The sequence below is a fragment of the Hemitrygon akajei genome, chromosome 3 (assembly GCF_048418815.1).
Source record: "Hemitrygon akajei chromosome 3, sHemAka1.3, whole genome shotgun sequence".
In the NCBI taxonomy this organism is placed as follows: Eukaryota; Metazoa; Chordata; class Chondrichthyes; order Myliobatiformes; family Dasyatidae; genus Hemitrygon; species Hemitrygon akajei.
The window spans coordinates 170,651,392-170,675,197 of record NC_133126.1 but is presented as its reverse complement, the minus strand read 5'-3'; the positions used below and the strand labels follow the sequence as shown (position 1 = coordinate 170,675,197).

General features: G+C 38.6%; 1 protein-coding gene across 1 annotated transcript in view; it reads right to left on the bottom strand.

Annotated features, from left to right (window-relative positions):
* Positions 1 to 23,806, bottom strand: part of LOC140724598 (uncharacterized) — a 234,717-nt gene that overhangs the window by 78,134 nt on the left and 132,777 nt on the right. Inside the window, exons 46-59 of the mRNA XM_073039023.1 lie at positions 22,050 to 22,230; positions 17,836 to 17,961; positions 17,044 to 17,166; positions 14,233 to 14,349; positions 11,239 to 11,478; positions 10,356 to 10,478; positions 9,835 to 9,957; positions 8,245 to 8,373; positions 6,529 to 6,648; positions 5,715 to 5,834; positions 4,900 to 5,019; positions 3,193 to 3,312; positions 2,379 to 2,498; positions 672 to 791 (exon numbers count right to left, since the gene is read on the bottom strand). Coding sequence (XP_072895124.1) covers positions 672 to 791; positions 2,379 to 2,498; positions 3,193 to 3,312; positions 4,900 to 5,019; positions 5,715 to 5,834; positions 6,529 to 6,648; positions 8,245 to 8,373; positions 9,835 to 9,957; positions 10,356 to 10,478; positions 11,239 to 11,478; positions 14,233 to 14,349; positions 17,044 to 17,166; positions 17,836 to 17,961; positions 22,050 to 22,230 — 1,882 coding nt within the window. The remainder of the gene's footprint in view (positions 1 to 671; positions 792 to 2,378; positions 2,499 to 3,192; positions 3,313 to 4,899; positions 5,020 to 5,714; positions 5,835 to 6,528; positions 6,649 to 8,244; positions 8,374 to 9,834; positions 9,958 to 10,355; positions 10,479 to 11,238; positions 11,479 to 14,232; positions 14,350 to 17,043; positions 17,167 to 17,835; positions 17,962 to 22,049; positions 22,231 to 23,806) is intronic.

Below are 23,806 nucleotides of genomic sequence, written 5' to 3'. Positions count from 1 at the left end.
AGATATTGCATTAGGGAAGATGCACATTTACAACCGTCCTCCTTATTACAAATGTACCTGTTACTCTTTATTATCAAAGTACATGTGTGTCAACACATACAACCCTGAGATTAATTTTCTTGCAGGCATTAACAATAAATCCAAGAAGTACAATATAACCAATGATAGACCACATCCAACAGGACGAACAAGCAAGCAATGTGCAAAAGTCAAAAAGGGCTGTGCCAGTACAAGAGAGAAAAAAATATGTAAGGAATAAATATTGAGAACAGGAGATGAAGAGTCCATCAAAATGAGTTCACAGGTTGTGGGAACAGTTCAATGATGAGGCAAGTGAAGTTATCCCCCTTGGTCCAAGAACCTGGTGGTGAGGGTTGTGAGGATTCTGTACCTTCTTCCTGATGGCAGCAGCGACAAGGGAGCATGGCCTGGATGCTGACAGTCATTGATGATGGTGCTGTTTTGCTGTGAGAGAGCTCCGTGTAGATGTGGTCAATGGTAGGGAGGGCTTTGACTGCAAGTTTCCAAACCAGCTAGAACTATCAATATCACCGTCTCTCCCTTTTGATTATAATTTATTTAAAAATCGGGCAGAAAGTGACTAACAAGATGAATTTACTCAGCAAAGACAGCTTTTCAATGCGAGTTTTCTATTACTCACTGCTACAAACCTGTGCAATTGTGTCCTGCATATCCAGTCAGACATGTGCAGTTGTAAAAGCCCTTGGTATTGACACAGTAGGAATTGTTTTTCCAAGAACAGATGTTACTATCAAGACATTCATTCACATCTGAAAGAATAAACCACAAACAACACATTGCTATTTATTCCAAAATAACGATAGAACATCTATGTTTACAATTGTCACTAAATGTACCACAGTATCCAGTTGTCTCAGCTCAAGATTAAATTTGCAAGTGTGTACATTTCAAAGATTTGCATCTGATAAATGGGCACACTTCCTGCAATATTGTGCAGTGAATTAAATCTAAAGAGTGTGTATTCTGGTACTGCACCTTGCATGTTGAATTCTTAATTACACCTCCTCCAACTGAGTTTCACATCATCAGGAGAATTTACACTGAGAATTAGTCAGTGATTACAAATAATAAAGCTGAAAACAAAAGACCAAGTACTGCTCAAACCAGTTTAGGATTTCCCTGGAAGTTATTTGCATAGTTCTTGTTGGTTTTGTCATAACAAAGACTGAGCAGAAATAGTGTGAATATGTTCTTGGTATACATCTGTCTTATTAACTTTCCAAAGAGCAACACAAACTAAAACAGATAAATCAGATGTTACCTTACTTATGATGATAACTTACTTACATTGCTAACCATCTTCAGGAAAACAATTCATATATTTCTACCCTTTCACTGACAGTTGTTAAACCCCTCCAAGCTAGCACAGAATCCTTGGCATTAGCACTATTATTTGCTTCAAACTTAAGCATATATGAGTCAACAGACATCCTTATAATCAGAATGAATAAAACTTGAATTGTTTAGAATGGTTAAATGTTAGCCAATCAAAAATTAATTCAAATCAGGGTCATTAGAAAAAAATATACCCTGTATGTAAAATTGAGCAAGATTTGCAATTTGTTTTTGATATCTTCCCGGCTTCAAGCGTGTAACGAATAACATCAGTTTTGGTTGGCAACAGGTTTATTGATTTCGCAACCCATTTGGAATCCCCAGATCAGAACTGTTGCTTGTCAGTCAATTACGGAATAAGGAGAACAGCTCCAGTTTATGGTCTGGTGCCATTTAAAGGGCCACTCAGCTTGTAATGGGACACCTTATGATGCAAGAGGCTACTGCACTTTTATGGAGCATGTGGAAGATAGGGATGCAGGATGCCTTGCAACAGAGATTTGTATACGGTCTCTATGATTTCTTGTCAGTACGAAAGGGTGCTTCAACACAGAAAGTGTATTTCTATTGCCATGACAGACAATCTTACAATCCCTCACAATTAATCCATCCTTCAATAAGTTTATTATCTTCTTCATATAATTAAATGAGGCAATGATTGGCAGAAATTGAGCAGGGATCAAGTGAAGAGCAAAACAAAACACCTCAAGGGAAAATAAGTAGGTAAATGCAGGCTTTGCCAATAGTGCCCACAATTTTAAATTTTAACATGTAAAGCAAAATTATATTTACTTCATATTGTATTTGCAAATTATTCACACAACAAATTTCTTTCCTGATGGAGTTAATGTTATCCAACTTCTGTTTGCAGAGTTGAAGCTAATTATAGAAAATAACAAATGCTATCAAATTATTCAGAGTCTAAAGGCAAATGTGAACAACTGTTTTAATAAACCTAGTTCTTCTCCAGGGACTATACAATATTTCATTATATTCCTCACCTGTGCAAGTGGGTCCTTCATATCCACTCAGACATGTGCAGTTGAAAGAGCCGTCGGTATTGACACAATAGGAATTGTTTTTCATGGAACAGGTGTTATTATCAAGACATTCATCAATGTCTGAAAGAAACAATCCAGAACCAAGATATTGCATTAGGGAAGATGCACATTTACAACCGTCCTCCTTATTACAAATGTACCTGTTACTCTTTATTATCAAAGTACATGTGTGTCAACACATACAACCCTGAGATTAATTTTCTTGCAGGCATTAACAATAAATCCAAGAAGTACAATATAACCAATGATAGACCACATCCAACAGGACGAACAAGCAAGCAATGTGCAAAAGTCAAAAAGGGCTGTGCCAGTACAAGAGAGAAAAAAATATGTAAGGAATAAATATTGAGAACAGGAGATGAAGAGTCCATCAAAATGAGTTCACAGGTTGTGGGAACAGTTCAATGATGGGGCAAGTGAAGTTATCCCCCTTGGTCCAAGAACCTGGTGGTGAGGGTTGTGAGGATTCTGTACCTTCTTCCTGATGGCAGCAGCGACAAGGGAGCATGGCCTGGATGCTGACAGTCATTGATGATGGTGCTGTTTTGCTGTGAGAGAGCTCCGTGTAGATGTGGTCAATGGTAGGGAGGGCTTTGACTGCAAGTTTCCAAACCAGCTAGAACTATCAATATCACCGTCTCTCCCTTTTGATTATAATTTATTTAAAAATCGGGCAGAAAGTGACTAACAAGATGAATTTATTCAGCAAAGACAGCTTTTCAATGCGAGTTTTCTATTACTCACTGCTACAAACCTGTGCAATTGTGTCCTGCATATCCAGTCAGACATGTGCAGTTGTAAAAGCCCTTGGTATTGACACAGTAGGAATTGTTTTTCCAAGAACAGATGTTACTATCAAGACATTCATTCACATCTGAAAGAATAAACCACAAACAACACATTGCTATTTATTCCAAAATAACGATAGAACATCTATGTTTACAATTGTCACTAAATGTACCACAGTATCCAGTTGTCTCAGCTCAAGATTAAATTTGCAAGTGTGTACATTTCAAAGATTTGCATCTGATAAATGGGCACACTTCCTGCAATATTGTGCAGTGAATTAAATCTAAAGAGTGTGTATTCTGGTACTGCACCTTGCATGTTGAATTCTTAATTACACCACCTCCAACTGAGTTTCACATCATCAGGAGAATTTACACTGAGAATTAGTCAGTGATTACAAATGATAAAGCTGAAAACAAAAGACCAAGTACTGCCCAAACCAGTTTAGGATTTCCCTGGAAGTTATTTGCATAGTTCTTGTTGGTTTTGTCATAACAAAGACTGAGCAGAAATAGTGTGAATATGTTCTTGGTATACATCTGTCTTATTAACTTTCCAAAGTGCAACACAAACTAAAACAGATAAATCAGATGTTACCTTACTTATGATGATAACTTACTTACATTGCTAACCATCTTCAGGAAAACAATTCATATATTTCTACCCTTTCACTGACAGTTGTTAAACCCCTCCAAGCTAGCACAGAATCCTTGGCATTAGCACTATTATTTGCTTCAAACTTAAGCATATATGAGTCAACAGACATCCTTATAATCAGAATGAATAAAACTTGAATTGTTTAGAATGGTTAAATGTTAGCCAATCAAAAATTAATTCAAATCAGGGTCATTAAAAAAAAACTTACACTGTATGTAAAATTGAGCAAGATTTGCAATTTGTTTTTGATATCTTCCCGGCTTCAAGCGTGTAACGAATAACATCAGTTTTGGTTGGCAACAGGTTTATTGATTTCGCAACCCATTTGGAATCCCCAGATCAGAACTGTTGCTTGTCAGTCAATTACGGAATAAGGAGAACAGCTCCAGTTTATGGTCTGGTGCCATTTAAAGGGCCACTCAGCTTGTAATGGGACACCTTATGATGCAAGAGGCTACTGCATTTTTATGGAGCATGTGGAAGATAGGGATGCAGGATGCCTTGCAACAGAGATTTGTATACGGTCTCTATGATTTCTTGTCAGTACGAAAGGGTGCTTCAACACAGAAAGTGTATTTCTATTGCCATGACAGACAATCTTACAATCCCTCACAATTAATCCATCCTTCAATAAGTTTATTATCTTCTTCATATAATTAAATGAGGCAATGATTGGCAGAAATTGAGCAGGGATCAAGTGAAGAGCAAAACAAAACACCTCAAGGGAAAATAAGTAGGTAAATGCAGGCTTTGCCAATAGTGCCCACAATTTTAAATTTTAACATGTAAAGCAAAATTATATTTACTTCATATTGTATTTGCAAATTATTCACACAACAAATTACTTTTCTGATGGAGTTACTGTTATCCAACTTCTGTTTGCAGAGTTGAAGCTATTTATAGAAAATAACAAATGCTATCAAATTATTCAGAGTCTAAATGCAAATGTGAACAACTGTTTTAATAAACCTAGTTCTTCTCCAGGGACTATACAATATTTCATTATATTCCTCACCTGTGCAAGTGGGTCCTTCATATCCACTCAGACATGTGCATTTGAAAGAGCCGTCGGTATTGACACAATAGGAATTGTTTTTCATGGAACAGGTGTTATTATCAAGACATTCATCAATGTCTGAAAGAAACAATCCAGAACCAAGATATTGCATTAGGGAAGATGCACATTTACAACCGTCCTCCTTATTACAAATGTACCTGTTACTCTTTATTATCAAAGTACATGTGTGTCAATACATACAACCCTGAGATTAATTTTCTTGCAGGCATTAACAATAAATCCAAGAAGTACAATATAACCAATGATAGACCACATCCAACAGGACGAACAAGCAAGCAATGTGCAAAAGTCAAAAAGGGCTGTGTCAGTACAAGAGAGAAAATAAATATGTAAGGAATAAATATTGAGAACAGGAGATGAAGAGTCCATCAAAATGAGTTCACAGGTTGTGGGAACAGTTCAATGATGAGGCAAGTGAGGTTATCCCCCTTGGTCCAAGAACCTGGTGGTGAGGGTTGTGAGGATTCTGTACCTTCTTCCTGATGGCAGCAGCGACAAGGGAGCATGGCCTGGATACTGACAGTCATTGATGATGGTGCTGTTTTGCTGTGAGAGAGCTCCGTGTAGATGTGGTCAATGGTAGGGAGGGCTTTGACTGCAAGTTTCCAAACCAGCTAGAACTATCAATATCACCGTCTCTCCCTTTTGATTATAATTTATTTAAAAATCGGGCAGAAAGTGACTAACAAGATGAATTTACTCAGCAAAGACAGCTTTTCAATGCGAGTTTTCTATTACTCACTGCTACAAACCTGTGCAATTGTGTCCTGCATATCCAGTCAGACATGTGCAGTTGTAAAAGCCCTTGGTATTGACACAGTAGGAATTGTTTTTCCAAGAACAGATGTTAATATCAAGACATTCATTCACATCTGAAAGAATAAACCACAAACAACACATTGATATTTATTCCAAAATAACGATAGAACATCTATGTTTACAATTGTCACTAAATGTACCACAGTATCCAGTTGTCTCAGCTCAAGATTAAATTTGCAAGTGTGTAACATTTTAAAGATTTGTATGTGAAAAATGGGCACACTTCCTGCAATATTGTGCCATGAATTCAATCCAAAGAGTGTGTATTTTAGTTCTGCAGCTTGCATGTTGAATTTTTAATTAAACTATCTACAACAGAGCTTCGCATCATCAGGAGAGCTTGCACTGAACATCAGTCAGTGATTACAAATGACAAGGCTGAAAACAGAGGACCAAGAACTGCCAAAACCAGTTTAGGATTTCACTGGGAGTTATTTGCATAGTTCTTGTTGGTTTTGTCATCACCAAAACAACAAAGACTGTGCAGAAGTAGCTTATAAAACACAATTTTAAGGTATTACATGTAAATTGTATTTACTTGATATTGTATTTGCAAATTATTCACACAACAAATTACTTTTCTGATGGAGTTACTGTTATCCAACTTCTGTTTGCAGAGTTGAAGCTAATTATAGAAAATAACAAATGCTATCAAATTATTCAGAGTCTAAATGCAAATGTGAACAACTGTTTTAATAAACCTAGTTCTTCTCCAGGGACTATACAATATTTCATTATATTCCTCACCTGTGCAAGTGGGTCCTTCATATCCACTCAGACATGTGCAGTTGAAAGAGCCATCGGTATTGACACAATAGGAATTGTTTTTCATGGAACAGGTGTTATTATCAAGACATTCATCAATGTCTGAAAGAAACAATCCAGAACCAAGATGTTGCATTAGGGAGGATGCACATTTACAACTGTCCTCCTTATTACAAATGTATCTGTTACTCTTGACCTTGGATGAAATTTGGTGGCAATAACATGTGAAAGATTTACACATAGTAAGTGGGCACAAGTCTTAAACTAACTGCCATCAATTAAATTTAATAACACTTATACTAACATTAAGACTTCTATTATAAAAATCAATTATAACATCTGTAACATAGTTCAGATTTTTAGGTCATTTGCAAAGTGAGTAGCTCAGTGAATAGACTGAATAATGTTGCAAACATCACTTATGGAGGGTAAAGTCATCACCAATAGCAGCCTAAGGATTCAAAATTCAACATTTAATCTTCAAAGTAAATTTATATTCAAAATACATACGTGTCACTATATACAACCCTGAGATTAATTCACTTCTGGGCATTAACAGTATATCCAGGAAACACAATGGAAACAATGACAGACCACATCCAACAGGATGGATAAACAAGCAATGTGCAAAAGAGAACTGTCTATGCCATATATGTCAAACTCAAGGCCCGCGGGCCAAATCCGGCCTGCGGTGGAATTATCTTTGGCCCGCGAGATAATATCTAATTACTATTAAAGCTGGCCCCAGTAATCGAAGCGCCTTTGGCGTATGATATGGCTAATGCTGAGTTTATTCAGGTACCAGGTTTTCAGGGTTTTTAGTGTTTATTCGGCAGTCTTGCTCGGCAGTCTTCTTCATAAGAAACGGAATTTGTAAAGTGAAACACTTTGTAGTTATAGCAGAGACTGAGACACATGAGAGCAGGCTGAAAAAACAGAGGCAAAGAAAGCTGTGTTTGCACGCGTCCGACTGATCCGGCCCGCATGAAGCTCAATTTTGCTCAATCCGGCCAGTGACCTAAAATGAGTTTGACACCCCTGGTCTATGCAAATACAAAAGATAAAAATAATTAAAAACAAATAAGGAATAAAAATTGAGAACAGGAGATGAAGAGTCCTTCTAAGTGAGTTCATAAGTTTCAGGAACATTTCAATGATGGGGCAAGTGAAGTTGAGTGAAGTTATTCCCTTTGGTTCAAGAGCCTGATGGTTGAAGGGTAATAACTTTTCCTGAACTAGTGATATGGGTTGTGAGCCTCCTGTACCTTCTTCCTGATGGCAGCAGCAAGAAGAGAGCTTGGCATGGATGGTGGGGTTTCTTGATGCCGGATGCTGCTTTCTTGCGACAGCGCTCCCTGTAGATGTGGTCGATAGTAGGGAGGGCTTTACCTGTGATGGAACTGGCTGTATCTACTACTTCTAGTAGGATTTTGTTATTTACTTCTATATACTTGGGCAGTTGCAGTTGGGCTTGCCATCATTACACCAGCAAGGTCTATGCCAATACAGTTTGAATATATTAATGGCATACATCTGCTTTATTAAGAGTAACACACCAAATGCTGGAGCAATTCAGCAGATTTGGCTGTATCAATGGAAAGTGGTAAATAGTTGGCGTTTGGGTCAAAACCCTTCATCTGCTTTACTAACCTTTGTAGAGGGCAACACAAGTTAAAAAAAAAGATAATTTATGCTTACCAGAGCATGTAAAACCATTTCCAGTATATCCAGCTATGCACTGACAGGTATATGATCCCTCCAAGTTTGCACAAAGTCCTTGACTTTTGGAACAGTTATTTGCTTCTGCATTCTGGCATTCATTAATATCTGCAGAACAAATTTTCTGAATTAAACGATGTGCATCACCAAGACCTCATTATGTAGAATTTTAACTGATGGCCCTGTGTTAGAGCAATGCAATCCAACATCTGTACAAGTCAAAGTAAACTGTTTTAAAGAATGTTTCTATGTGCAACTATGTAATCACAAAACTGGACTGGAATCTTCAGGCCAAGGTTAAGGGTGCTACTCCCATCTTCAGCTGCACATCTAATGATGTCCATCTCACTGCACTGCCCTGCAATCATGATGCTGATCAATAGCAGAAGGATGTGTTGGGGTGTATTGATTTCTGCATTGCAAGTCAGATGGGCACAGGGAAGATTAGGAACAGCTTCTAAGGAGCTATAGTTAAAAGAGTTGCATACTTTAAGTAGTCAACCTGCTGAGATCTGTGGGGGGAGGGTACAGGGCTGAAAACAAGCAATATCAAAGATGAGTACTTATAATAATAGTGGAAAATGGCACAACAAAATGCAAATCCTGACAGTCTGCAGATAACAGCCTATAAATCTCCTTGGAGAGCCAAGAGACTGCAGATGCTGGAATCTGGAACAACATACACAAAGCTGGACTGCAGCAGGTCAGGCAGCATGTATAGACAATAGGAAATCAATGCCTCGAGGGGTGATCCTTCACCTGGAACCTTCCAACCTGAAACATCAACTGTCCATTACAAATCTCCTTCATAGGTAGGACAAAGGTACAGCGAGTAGAGCAGTGGCCACACAGCTTCCTCCCAAATCCCAAAGGCATTCAAGTTGGGGGGGGGGGGGTGGGGGGGGGTAGAATCGAGTGAGAAAGGAAGGTGGATAGAATAAAATGAGTTAAGGTAGTATTGGCATAGAAATGGGCATTTTGATGATTTTAATGGGACTTGGTGGGCCAAAGGACCTGTCTCTGTGCTGTATGTTCTCTTTGACATGCAAAATCTTACCCTGCAGGTCATGTTATAAGGGGAGCAATTGATGTGAATCATGTAGGAACTCATGAAGTGACTTTGGAGCAGATGTGATGCACTGAATGGCCTATTTCTGCTCCTATGTCATATGATCTTAATCAGCTAAGGACGATTTGTTTTTAGATTATCCCTTTATCACTGACTTGATGATAAGCACAATGTAGAATGTGCACAGAAAAGTTTGTTCTGTTTTCTACACTGATGTGCAATATTTAATTTCATCATTCTCAAACATCAGGACTGTAATCTACATTGATATGTTCTCAGAGTGAAATGATGTAACTTTTGATATTTAAAACATTATGAATTTCCCAAGTACAATAAATGGTTGAATGAATTTAACAAGTCTTCAAGCGAATAGTTGTTGTAAACTGGGAATCTTCCAGATCCTTTCACACTGACGAAGCAAACTTGAATCCTAACCTGGTGATCATCAATTTTTTTTTGTCCACTATTTGAGCAGGAAGCAGTTGGCAATTCATTAGTACCTTTGCATGTTCCATTTATACTCTGGAATCCACTTCCGCATTCACAAGTAAAACGTGGTTCAGTATTAACACATTTTTGGCCGTTCTCTGGACAAGATGTCATGTCTTGGCATTCATCAATATCTGAAATTATAATAAAATAAAATAATTGAGCGAAGAGTTTATTTTTCAAATCCTTAGTAATTGGAAATGAACAAAAAGCGTTTCAAAATAGTGTACTATTAACCAATTGTTAATTTTTCTGCCTCAGTTACAATGAAGAGTGAAAGTAACAGACTAATAACATTCCATTTTATAATGTCTACAGCATGGTTTTTGCTAGCATTGACATGTTTTAAGTGGACAATCAAAAATAGAGATAAAATTAATTCTTACTGTGGAAGACAAATATAATCTGCTAGTATTTGTTAATCACACAATATTTGAAGGCGTATGTCCCAGTGTTGTTATTTGGATAAGATTGGATTTTTAGTTCTAAAGTTTAAAGGATGCTAGAAATTAACAGACTTTTTGATGCCTACCTTCACAAGTACCATTTACTCTCTTGTATCCTTCAGAGCAAATGCAAGTATAACTTCCAAAGCTGTTTTCACAGCGCTGTCCTGCAGAACAATTTCCTGCTTGGCTTGAACACTCATCAATATCTGCAACAAAGATAATGTCATGAGATGCTTCTATTTATTAAAACAATTACATTTTTTATATTCATTTTGATTTCATAACTGATTCATTTTAGTGAAACTCTTGGGCTAGATGATTCTGATACTTGTCACATTTTAGAATTTAAGAGAGGTACTATGCAGCTCTGAACTTACAACCAGGTCTGAATTTACTAGTGCTTTCATTTACAAAACAAGTTAGGTCTCGTTAATCCCGACTGTTAACGCCAAGCCACATCAGGGATCCGTGAATTCCAATGATGCCATTGGCCTCTGTCAGCACTTGAAACTTCTGCCTTGTTGCCTGCCCTGTGTTCCTCCAGCTAACTTCTCACAGGGTTGAACAAGACAGTGTGTTCAAACACAGCGTTCCCATCTCTTAAAGCTGGCGAAACTGACTGAACCAAAGCCAGGTACAAGAGCAATGGTGCTTCACTAAATGAACAGAGACAGGGAGCACCCAAGAAAAAGTATTTGTTTCACAAATTACTTCATTACTTCGTAAGATGTCAGAGCCCTTGTCATATTGGGCCATACAATAGTTTCATGGAGCTGGGCCCCTGGCTGGTCAAAGATGGCCAGAAACCACACTGAAACATGGAGAAAGTCTGTGAAATTTTGGGGAAATAAAGGATTGACTCTGAAAACATACAAATATTTAATTCAGAATGTACTTTATATATTATTAGCCTTCTTACAAAAATATATATATGAGGTAACCAATATATAGCTAAGGATCACATACCTTCGCAGAACGTCCCATTTCCCTTCATTCCCGACATGCAGGAGCAGTTGAATGAACCTGGGGTATTCTGGCAGTCGGCATTATTGTCACAGTTATCCAGAAATGTGGTACATTCATTAATATCAGTGCAGTTAGGACCTTCATATCCACTATTACAGTTGCAAACATATGAGCCTTCTGTATTGTTGCACTTGGAATTCAAAGGACAATTGTTCTGACCTTGTTCACATTCATCAATATCTATATTTATATGAAATAAAGACAAAAACATTAAATTTTGTGAAATGAAGTCGTAGCATGCATTATTTAGTAGTCTCAAGATCACTTGGTAAATTTTTATCAGCTTATTTTGTTCTATGTACTGTAAGTTGTATTACAATTTTCCCCTGAATGACAAAGTTACCATGGAAACCAAGAGAAAGGCAACAATTGGTGTGAAATGAATCAGGGTGGATCTGAAATTAGGATCGTCTAGGAATCAATTTAAGAAATGACACGGACATGTTGATGGAGTATCTGAACAACATTTAGAGAGTGGAAACACATTTCAAAGAGACAATGAAAGAGTTGATAATGAAGAAGAGTACGGGGAGATGACTATGAGGAACTTATGATGACAAGAAGGGAATATGACAAGTATGGGAAAATTTTGAAGACAAGACCAAAAAGAAAATACAGGGAGAAACAAAGATTGGAGAGCAAATATTTGTAAACAGGAAACAGAAGAATCCTGAGATATTCGGAAATGATGGAAATGTGAAGAGGAAATTAGAAGAGTGGGAACTGAAGATATTTAGGAATTCAGAACCATTGGGCTGGTATAAGAGCTAAGTAAACATACATCAAGGAAATCATTGAGCACTGAGTAAATTGGGAACTCCCTGCCACCTGGAGGCCAATAGTAACTTTATCCAACCAAAAGAGATCAGGAGAGCAGACAGTTAAAAATTAAGTTTAATTTTGTTCATTGAAAGCATTGGTAACAAAGCAAATATGTCTTGGCATTCACCAACAGCCTTCAATGACATGGTGATGAACCAGTATCTTGAACTGCTGTATTTTTGTGTAAAGTGACCTAACTACTGTTAATTGGCTGTCTTCAATTTTTATGAAATGTTCTTTTGGGCTCAAGAAAAAAATCTAGGCCTCCTCTATCCTGAAAATCTTCCAACTTTCCATCACACGAGACATTTAGAAATCCTCATTAAAGAACACTGGAGCTGGAATCTACGTGGCTAGTAATTAACACTACTCACCCTCCTCCCATTATCCCAACTGTACAATGTCCTGTGTATGTTACTAAAAAGGGCTTCTTTGGTTTGTTACGAGTAGGAATGCTTCTTTGTCTGTTAAATGTTTCTCTCGCTGTTGTTTCACTTTAGAATGGCTGATATGATAATTGTATTCATTTGTTAATCAATGGGGAATGTTATTGTGTTTTGTGAGGCTGGGAACTTGGGGGAGGGGTTGCGCGGGCTTGGGGTGTGAAGGCAGTCGGGAGGGAGAGCCGAGGAAGGTGGACGTGCGCTCGGAAGACCACCGGGGAGTCCGAGGTGGAAGACGTTGAAGTCGGAGGCAAGCGACGAGGGGTCGAATCGTTCGCTGGTTGAGCTCCAACGAGTGCACTACCCTGACTGAACTTTGATAAGTTGGCGCCTTTTGTTTTTTTTCCTTGTATATATATATTGTATTGCCTAATACTCTTTTAATTTTAGTAAACTCTTTAAATTGTATTTCATAACGGTATTTGTTGTGGGTTTGATACTGTCGGCGGGAGCGAGGCATAAACTCGATTCTCACAGCACCTGTGTGTACGGGAGGCGGGGTTAGTGTGTGGCTGGATCTCCTTTTCCCCTAGACATATACCAGCCTTTGTGGGTAAGTGTTACACAACAATGAAAAAATATGTTACCCAATTTATCATCTGCCATTAAAGATTCTTTTTGCTAACTGTGCAACACCCACCTTTGATAGATAGATAGATAGATAGATAGATAGATAGATAGATAGATAGATAGATACTTTATTCATCCCCATGGGGAAATTCAACATTTTTTCCAATGTCCCATACACTTGTTGTAGCAAAACTAATTACATACAATACTTAACTCAGTAAAAATATGATATGCATCTAAATCACTCTCTCCAAAAGCCTTAATAATAGCTTTTAAAAAGTTCTTAAGTAGTTTACTTAAATACATTAAATACAATCAACCCCGGCACTTTAACATATCTTACTCCTGGCGGTTGAATTGTAAAGCCTAATGGCATTGGGGAGTATTGACCTCTTCATCCTGTCTGAGGAGCATTGCATCGATAGCAGCCTGTCGCTGAAACTGCTTCTCTGTCTCTGGATGGTGCTATGTAGAGGATGTTCAGGGTTTTCCATAATTGACCGTAGCCTACTCAGCGCCCTTCGCTCAGCTACCGATGTTATACTCTCCAGTACTTTGCCCACGACAGAGCCCGCCTTCCTTACCAGCTTATTAAGACGTGAGGCGTCCCTCTTCTTAATGCTGCCTCCCCAACACGCCACCACAAAGAAGAGGGCGCTCTCCACAACTGACCTATAGAACATCTTCAGCATCTCACTGCAGACATTTGCGATGACACTTCAAATGTTTTCTGCTAACTTTACACACTATGGAAGCAATAATTTTCCTACACGCAGAGCAGACCATGTAAGAAATGTAGATAAAGCCAAAAGAACGCCTGAGGGAGACAGGTGACCGCATACAACAGCCAGACATGACGACAAATAATTTACTGTACAATGTTGACAGTACGTAACTTTGCAACTTCAGTTATAGTTTATTTTTCACATTTTACATCCCATTGATGAAGTAAACATTGATTCCTTTTACATCAGAATTATTTGCCGTTTCATCTTTTTCAAATATAATGTAAGCAAATTGTGATTCTGTCACCTTTAACAAAAAAAAAATGAATACCAGTGCTGCAATTCTTTCCAGTGGAATACACTTGTGTACTCACCTGTGCAGTTGGGCCCTCCATATCCTGTTCTGCACATACAGTTGAAAGAGCCCTCAGTATTAGTACAGATGAAGTTATTCCCTGAACAGTCAGTACTTTCAATGCATTCATCCACATCTGAAAGAATAAGTAATTTAACAACATAGTTATAAAAATGTCTGCCTGGATTTTGCAATCCTCAACAAAGGAATGAACCTCACCTCTTTGATACAATTATTAATTGGGTTTCTGTGTATTTTACAGTGTAGACTGCCCTATTAGTGAGTGAAAGCAGTGAGTAGGAAAATAATCCACTGTCAATTAAGTACATTTTAAACATTCTAAACGAACAAGTCCAACTTTGAATGTATAACTTACGTCAAGTCTTGCAAAGGAAGAGAATTAGAAATAGGAAAAGGAGGATGGGATGAAAATATAATGAAATTAAAGTGAAAAATTATTTCTTAAGTGTAGTAAAGTAAAAACAGGCATCCTTGAAAGAAAATCTAAAGTAATGAACTTCAGAATAGAAACACATGGTGGCAACATAGTCATTTGAACCAGCTCTGGTATTCAACTTGGTATTCTTATATTCTTATGCCTCATCTCCATTTTCTTCTTTATCCTAATATCCATTGAATGCCAACTATTTGTTAAAGTCAGCTTTGATTATGCTTAATGATTGATCAAGAGACTTCAGACTTTCAGGATGTAAATTTTCACCATTCCGAGGGAAGAAAATACTTCTAATCTACTTGCAACACACAAGCTGCTGGAGGCATTCAGCTAGTCAGTCAGCATCTATGGAGGGGAATAAATAATCAACGTTTTGGGCCAAAACCCTTCATCAGACTGCAAAGGAAGGAGACAGAAGCTAGAGTAAGAAGATGGGTGTGGGGGGGAGTGGTCAAAGTATAAACTGGCAGGTATAGGTTAGGTTGGCGAAAAGTCAGATGCTGGGAGGTAATAGGTGGACAAGGAAAGAATAAATAATCTAGTAGTGCTGTATATGGATTTTATTAAGGCTTTTGATAAGGCTCCCCATGGTAGATTCATTCAGAAACTCAAGAGGCATGGTGGTCCAGGGACCCTTGGCTGCAAGGATTCAGAATTGACTTGCCTACAGAAGACAGAATGTGGTTATCAATAGAACATATTCTGCCTGGAGGCCAGTGACCACTGGGATCTATTCTGAGATCCCTGCTCTTTACGATTTTAATAAATGATCTGGATGAGGAAGTGGAAGGGTGGGCTAGTAAGTTTGCAGATGACATAAGGGTTGGTGGGGTTGTGGGTAGTGTGGAAGATAGTCGTAGGTTACCATAGGACTTTGATAGGATGCACAGCTGGGCAGTGAAGTGGCAGAAAGCAGTTCAAACCAGAGAACTGTGAAGTCATTCATTTTAGAAGGCTGATTTTGAAGGCCGAATACAGGGTTAATGGCAGGATTCTTCACTACGTGGAAGAACTGAGGGGATTTCTTGGGGGCTAGTAAAGTCAAGGAGAATCCTACCTCAGGTACAACAGTGGAAATGGAGGAGGTGCAGGTAAGGGCAGTAGAGGTAAAACCCCCTTTTTTGGGGAAAAAATAAGAGGACTCTCAGACGTTCTGAAATGGAAAGCCTGAGAAAAGATGTAGCAGAGACAGATAAACTGAGAGAAAGGAATAACATTTTAACATGTGACCGAGTGGGAAGTATAGTCAAAATAACAGAGAGTCTGTCAGACAAAGTGATTAATCTGTGCCTTTCTCATTGAAGGTTTCTATTTTCTTTAGAATTGATTACAAAGATTTGTTCACCACCATCATTAAACTAACCAGGCATCAATGAATTGGCATAAATCCTCCCATTTATAAAGCAATGCTTTATCAACTGCCCTTTAGTTTTCTGGCACCACTCTTGTAAGTAGAAAGGGCTGAAAATTTGTAAAAAGATACAGAATTTTCACGACCTCTTCTTTTAACCACATGGGATACATCTCAGCTGGCCAGGATTAATTAGAAATTTCTTTGATGATTTTGGTCTTAAAATCTTTCCTACTCATAACATGAGAAATAAAAATTTTGTGCTATCTACTGACTATTAAAGAAAAAATCACAAGACAAATTTTTGTAGGAACTCTGTACATTAGAATGACTACTGGACTAAACAGAAATTGAAATGAACAATCTAAAAATGCTTTATAATCTGGGATTAAAGTGTATAGTTCAGAAATTGCAGGAAGATTTTTGGTTTCTTAATGAAGTATGGAGCAGATGAACTATTTGCTTGGTGCCACATAAAAAATGAATTCGAGGGGAGGACTAACTCCATATGTAAAAAGAGACCAATTCCAAAATTATGATTTATAAGGATCGAAAAGAATTACCTGATGCAATGAATGTAGTCAGTTAACGGAAGCCATTTTAAATTGTTTCTTTAAAAGTAGCAATCAGCTCATAGTTTATTTTAACTTTGGACAGGAAGTAACAATACTGTAATAATTTGACAGCGCTTCTCCCTATAGATGCTGCCTACCCTGCTGTGTTCTACCAGCATTTTGTGTGTGTTGTTGTTTGAATTTCCAGCATCTAGATTTCCTCGTGAATACTGTAACAATGTCTGTATGAGATCAATACAATTCAGGATCTCAACCATCAGAATGCATTGTTCTATTTAAACAGGAATACATTGCATGCTGCAAGTGAAAATGAGAATAACTAGCTCTGAGTGTTTTGAAGAACTGCAGTTGTAGAAAATTTGATATGCAGTTACCTTAATATTCACATTTTTACAATTAGTCTTTGTTATTTACATATTAAATGGCAATATAAAGAAAAAAATACCATACCAACACAGAACTCGTATGGCTTTCCATCATATCCAGACTTGCACACACATGTATAGTTTCCCATTGTGTTAATGCAGTCTGCATTTTTGGGACATGCAGATGGCCCACTACATTCATCGATGTCTGGAAAAAAAAGAGTTAAATTAGTGAATTTTTCAGTTTGCCTACATACCCCCATCCCTTCCCAATATTGCCTATTAGAAGTAATAAAATGCATAATAGCCTGTGATATTTTTACATGTTGGATTTGAACAAAGTGTACAGTAACAGGGGAAGCTGCTGGTAAATGCACTGGTTTATAATTGGGCGTACTGTGAAAGAGATGGATGTTGTAGACATGGAAGTTTGATTTTTGTAATGAGCTGAAGACACTGGTGAAAGAGTTCCTATGATCATAAACTGCAATAAAGTCCTGGTTTCAAACAAAATTGTTTTGAGATTTTGTTATAAGGTACAAACTCAGATAGATTTTACAGTGTGTATGACATGCAAAGAGATCCTAAGATGCAAATTCGCTGCTTTTGATTATTCATTGAATACCCTCATATAGTGTGTTTATTGTATTACAATTTTTAGGATAATTGAAAACAAATTGAATTATCTTCATGATTCAACTAAGTCTGAAACAAATGTATTAAAACTGCGATCAAAATTAGTTGCTACAACAATGACAGTATGACCAATTCCAAAAATGAGCACCTCAAGAGGTTTGAACAATGAAGTATGTTTCTCCTTGTTCTTTTCCTCCATAAAATATAATTTTTCTTCAGATAATAAACTCTGGTAACTTACCATCACACATGGAACTGTTTGTTGCATTTACTGCATAACCTACTTCACAGCTGCAGTTATAACTTCCGAACGTATTTGTGCAGATCTGCTCACAAGTGTCTGTGTTTTCCTGGCACTCATCTAAATCTAGAAATGCAAGCAACAGGACCTGGATCAGTGTATGAATATTTGCTCTATAATGATGAACAATTCCTTCTGGAGGCATCTGTGCCTGCAACGTGTCAATGCACAGAGAACCCTGAGAGCATGCAGTTACAAAAGCAGTCTATATAATGCGCACTTGGATGTAATTCATTTCAAAAGAAACCTTCACAACACCAGAGCTACTTCATCCTTAGTTAAATCCAATGGAGTCCAATCGCAGGAAGCACCTCAGGATGGTCTTGTTTTTTAAATTACATGCTTTCCTTCTATGATGGCACTTTTAAGAGCACTTGCTACTTCACACTTAATTACAATCCTGCCTTAATATTTCACCTTCGTCTCACTACCAACTTCTCTCTTACCCTTCTGCCAATCTTGCTATCTCTCCCTGTTCTTCTTATTCACTCTGTTATCAGCCAATTCCTCTCACAAACTTCCACCTAAGCTCTCTCTCTCTCTTGAACACCTGGCCAAACTCTCCCCAACCATAAACATACACTCATTGGCCACTTTATTAAGTACCTAATACAGTGGTCACTGAGTGTATACCTGTGATCTGTAACCCATTCACTTCAATGTTTAATGTACTGCATGTTCTGAGCTGCTCCTCTGTACATCACTGCTGTAATGCATGGTTATTTAAGATACTGTTACCCTTCTGTCAGCTTGAACCATTCTGGCTATTCTCATCTGCCTTCTCTCATCAACAAGGCATTCTCACCTACAGAACTGCTGTTCACAAAATGTTTTTGCTTTTTGCATCAGTTGCTATCAACCTTTGAGACAGCTGCGCATAAAAATTTCAGGAGATCAGCAGTTTCTGAAATACTCAAACCACCCTGTCTGGCACCAACAATCATTCCATTGGCAAAGTCATTTTGATTGCATTTCTTCCCCATTCCGATGTTTGACCTGAACTTCCTGACCATGTGTGCATGCTTTTATGCATTGAGTTGCTGCTAAGTGATTGGCTGATTAGACATTTGCATTAATGAGTATGTGTATTGATGTAACTAATAAAGTGGCCTATGAATGTATGACTCCATTTCACCCTGCCCAGTCTAACTTAACAAAATCTCCCCTCCAATCCATAAAATCAACTTTATATTCCCAGTCTCTCATACTTTGCCCAAAGTCTTTTGCTTTCCTGATCTCCGCAAACAACACTGACTTTGCCCTTTAACTGGATTTTCACCCTGACACCTCAGAGATGATTCGCTAATCAGTATCTATATACCTCTGCATTTGTTAAATCCACATTAGTAAATTGTGTCATTTTAAAGGCTTATGATGGGGTTTAATAACTTCATAAGAGTAGACCACAAAAGCCATTGAACTGGCTTTAACATTCAGGAATAATCAAATCTATTGACCTCTGTTTCAATTACATTCAGTGACCCAGCAATCACAGTGAAATTTCGGAGAAAAATACACCATAGCTTGTGCTCCAGGCTTTGAAGTTTTCCTTTGTTTAAAAGTAGACAGATTTGGTTGGATTGGTTGGATTTTGTACGGAAGGTTAAAAAGATAAGCACCAACTCAGATTCCTTTTAATATGCTGTATTAATAACCAACAACTTGAAGATCAGTTTTGCTCCATTCTCTACTTTGTTAATATCAACTATTTCTCCCTCTAAACTCATACATTAATGTAATGTCATGAGATTTATTTGGAGCAACTCATTGGATACTTTCTGAAAATATATATGATCACATCAACCATTTTACTCTTCTTTATACTGTAAGTTACATTCTTAAGAAATCCAATTGAATTTTTCAACCACGATTTATACTGTAATAATTGATTCTATGTAACCTGATTATAATTTTCTGACTTAAGAGTATCTATTATTATTTCAATATTTTCTTGCTGTTTATGTGGTTCCTGTAGAAGGATTAGTATCTCAAGGATCGATGCGTCAAAAAGGTGGTGTCCATCATTAAGGACTCCTATCAGCCAGGTCATGCCCTGGTCTCATTGCTACTGTTATAAAGGAGGCACAGAGCACAAAGACACACACTCAATGATTCAGGATCAGCTTCTTCCCATCTGCCATCCAATTTCTGAATGGACATTAAAAACTACTTCACTACTTTCTTTTTATTTCTATTTTTTGCACTACTTATTTAATTTAACTATTTAATATATATACACTGACTATAAATCATGCCTTTTTTTGCCCCAATTGTATTTTACTGCTGCTGCAAAGTCAACAAATTTCACGACATATGCCGATAATATTAAACCTGATTCTGATTCTCAAATGTAGAACCATGGAACCATAGAACATTACAGCACAGAAACAGGTCTTTTGGCCCTTCTTGACTGTGCCGAACCATTTTTTTGCCTAGTCCCACTGACCTGCACCTGGGCCATATCCCTCCAAACCCCTCTCATCCATATACCTGTCCAAGTTTTTCTTAAATGTCAAAAGTGAGCCCATATTCACCACTTCATCTGGCAGCTCATTCCACACTCCCACCACTCTGCGTGAAGAAGCCCTACCTAATGTTTCCTTTAAACTTTTCCCCCTTCACCCTTAACCCACGACCTCTGGTTTTATTCTCCCTGGCCTCAGTGGAAAAAGCCTGCTTGCATTCATTCTATCTGTACCCATCATAATTTTATACACCACTATCAAATCACCCCTCATTCTTCTACGCTCCAGGGAATAAAGTCCTAACCTATTCAACCTTTCTCTGTAACTCAGTTTCTCAAGTCCCGGCAACATCCTTGTAAACTTTCTCTGCACTCTTTCAACCTTATTAATATCCTTCCTGTAATTAGGTGACCAAAACTGCTCACAATACTCCAAATTCGGTCTCACCAATGTCTTATACAACTTCACTATTACATTCCAACTCTTATACTCAATACTTTGATTTATAAAGGCCAATGTACCAAAAGCTCTCTTTACAACCCTCTCTACTTGTGACACCACTTTTAGGGAATTATGTATCTGTACTCCCAGATCCCTCTGTTCTACTGCACTCCTCAGTGTCCTACCATTTACCTTGTATGTTCTACCTTGGTTTGACCTTCCGAAGTGCAATACCTCACACTTGTCCGCAATAAACACTATCTGCCATTTTTCTGCCCATTCCTCCAACTGGTCCAAATCCTTCTGCAAGCTTTGAAAACCTTCCTCACTGTCCACTATACCTCCAATCTTTGTATCATCAGCAAATTTACTGATCCAATTTGCCACATTATCATCCAAATCATTGATATAGATGACAAATAACAATGGACCCAGCACTGATCCCTGTGGCACACCACTAGTCACAGGCCTCCACTCAGAGTAGCAATCCTCCACTACCACTCTCTGGCTTCTTCCATTGAGCCAATGTCTAATCCAATTTACTACCTCTCCATGTACACCTAGCGACTGAATTTTCCTAACTAACCTCCCATGTGGGACCTTGTCAAAGGCTTTACTAAAGTCCATGTATACAACATCCACTGCCTTCCCTTCATCCACTTTCCTGGTAACTTCCTCTAAGATCTCTAATAGATTGGTTAAACATGACCTACCACGCACAAAGCCATGCTGACTGTTTCTAATAAGTCCCTGTCTATCCAAATACTTGTAGATCCTATCTCTTAGTATTCCTTCCAATAATTTACCTACTATCGATGTCAAACTTACCGGCCTATAATTTCCTGGCTTTCTTTTTGAGCCTTTTTTTAAACAATGGAACTATATGAGCTATCCTCCAATCCTCCGGCACCTGACCCATGGATATTGACATTTTAAATATTTCTGCCAGGGCCCCTGCAATTTCAACACTAGCCTCCTTCAAGGTCCGAGGGAATACCCTGTCAGGTCCTGGGGATTTATCTACTCTGATTTTCCTCAAGACAGCAAGCACCTCCTTCTCTTTAATCTGTATAAGTTCCATGACCTCCCTACTTGTTTGCCTTGTTTCCATAGACTCCATTCCAGTTTCCTTAGTAAATACAGATGCAAAAAACCCATTTAATATCTCTCCCATTTCTTTTGGTACCTATTTTGTTAGTTCCTGTTGCATGCTTAATATAAACAGACAATAAGAGACATCTTAATTACCATAACATTTTTCTCCATCTCCTTGTAAATTGTCTGGACATGGACCACAAGTATGACCCTCCAGTGGTGCAGGTTGGTCTTTGCAGGTATCATTGACAAAACATGGATTGTCTTCACAAGCATCGAAATCCTCAGTGCAGTAATCACCAATATATGCAGGAGTACAATTACATGCTGCAACCTAAATGATGAACAGTGAAGTTGAAGATTAATAAATGATCCAGGTTGCTTTTATTGTCCAATTATTGTGTCTCTTTCCCCTTTCTGGCCCACAAGTAAGCATTGCCATAATGAATTTCTCACACCAAGACAGAATTGTCTGATCAATAGACCACAAGACACAAGAGCAGAATTAGGCCACTTGGCCCATTAGGTCTGCTCCATCATTCCATCATGGCTGATTTATTATCCCTCTCAACCCCATTCTCCTGCCTTCTCCCCATAACCTTTCATACCCTTGCTAATCAAGAACCTATCAACCTCCACTTTAAATATACCCAATGACTTGGCCTCCACAGCCATTTGTGGTAATGTATTCCACAGATTCACCAACCTCTAGCTAATGAAGTTCCTCCTCATCTCTCTTCTAAAGGAACATCCTCTTATTCTGAGTCTGTACCGTCAGGTCCTAGACTCCCCTGAATAGGAAACATCCTCTCCACATTCAATTGAAAAGTGACCACAGTTGATCACCTTTTACTTTAGAGCTTCTAAACAGAGAATGCATTCTTACTGATAGCTATGTTATAGAACATAGAAATCTACAGTACTTTACAGGCCCTTCGGCCTACAATGTTGTGTTGACCATGTAACCTTCTCTAGAAACAGCCTAAAATTTCACTATCACATAGCCCTTTATTTTTCTAAGCTCCATATACTTAACTAAGAATCTCTTGAAAGACCCTAGGCTCTTAAAAGGCCACAGACTCCAACACCCCCAGCTCTAGATCCAGCTCGGACCGCGATCCTGACCCTCTCCAGACCGGGACCGTTATTACTGCCGCTGGGTCCTACCACTCGTCTTATTCCTCTACTACTCCCTATCCTCCCTGCGACTCCCAACCTTCCCTCCACCCCTCAAACTCCCTCCATTCCTCTGATCCCCATCCTCCCCTCAGTCCGCTCTCCCTGAACATCCTAACCTCCCTCTCCCTCCTGAGACCTCCCACTCTTTACCCTCCTCTGACCCCAGCCCCAACTCTTGCCATGTCTTCACTATCCCCTCTGACTTTCCCCTCTCTGAGGCAGAACTTTCTGTCCTTAGCAAGGGCCTCACTTTTGTCCCCATCCGTCCACTCCTCAGTGAGTTCCATGCCTGCTGTGACGCTGAACTCTTCCTCCATCGCCTACGTCTCCAAGCCTACTACTTTAACAAGGATTCCCCTCCCCCATTGATGACCCCTTCTGCCATCTTTAACCCCCCCTCATCTGCCTGGACACCACCACCGGGCCTTCTACCTGCACTCGATCTTTTCATCTCCAACGGTCACCGAGACATCAACCGTCTCAACTTCACCACTCCTCTCTCCTGTTCCAACCTCACTCCCTCTGAATGCACTGCACTCCACTCTCTCCACACTAGTCCTAACCTCACCATCAAACCCGCAGACAAAGGTGGTGCCGTAGTAGTCTGGCGGACAGACCTCTACCTCACTGAGGCCAAACGGCAGCTCTCTGACACCTCCTCTTACTTACCCCTGGAACAGGACCCCACCAAAAAACATCAAACTATTGTCTCCCATACCATCACCACCCTT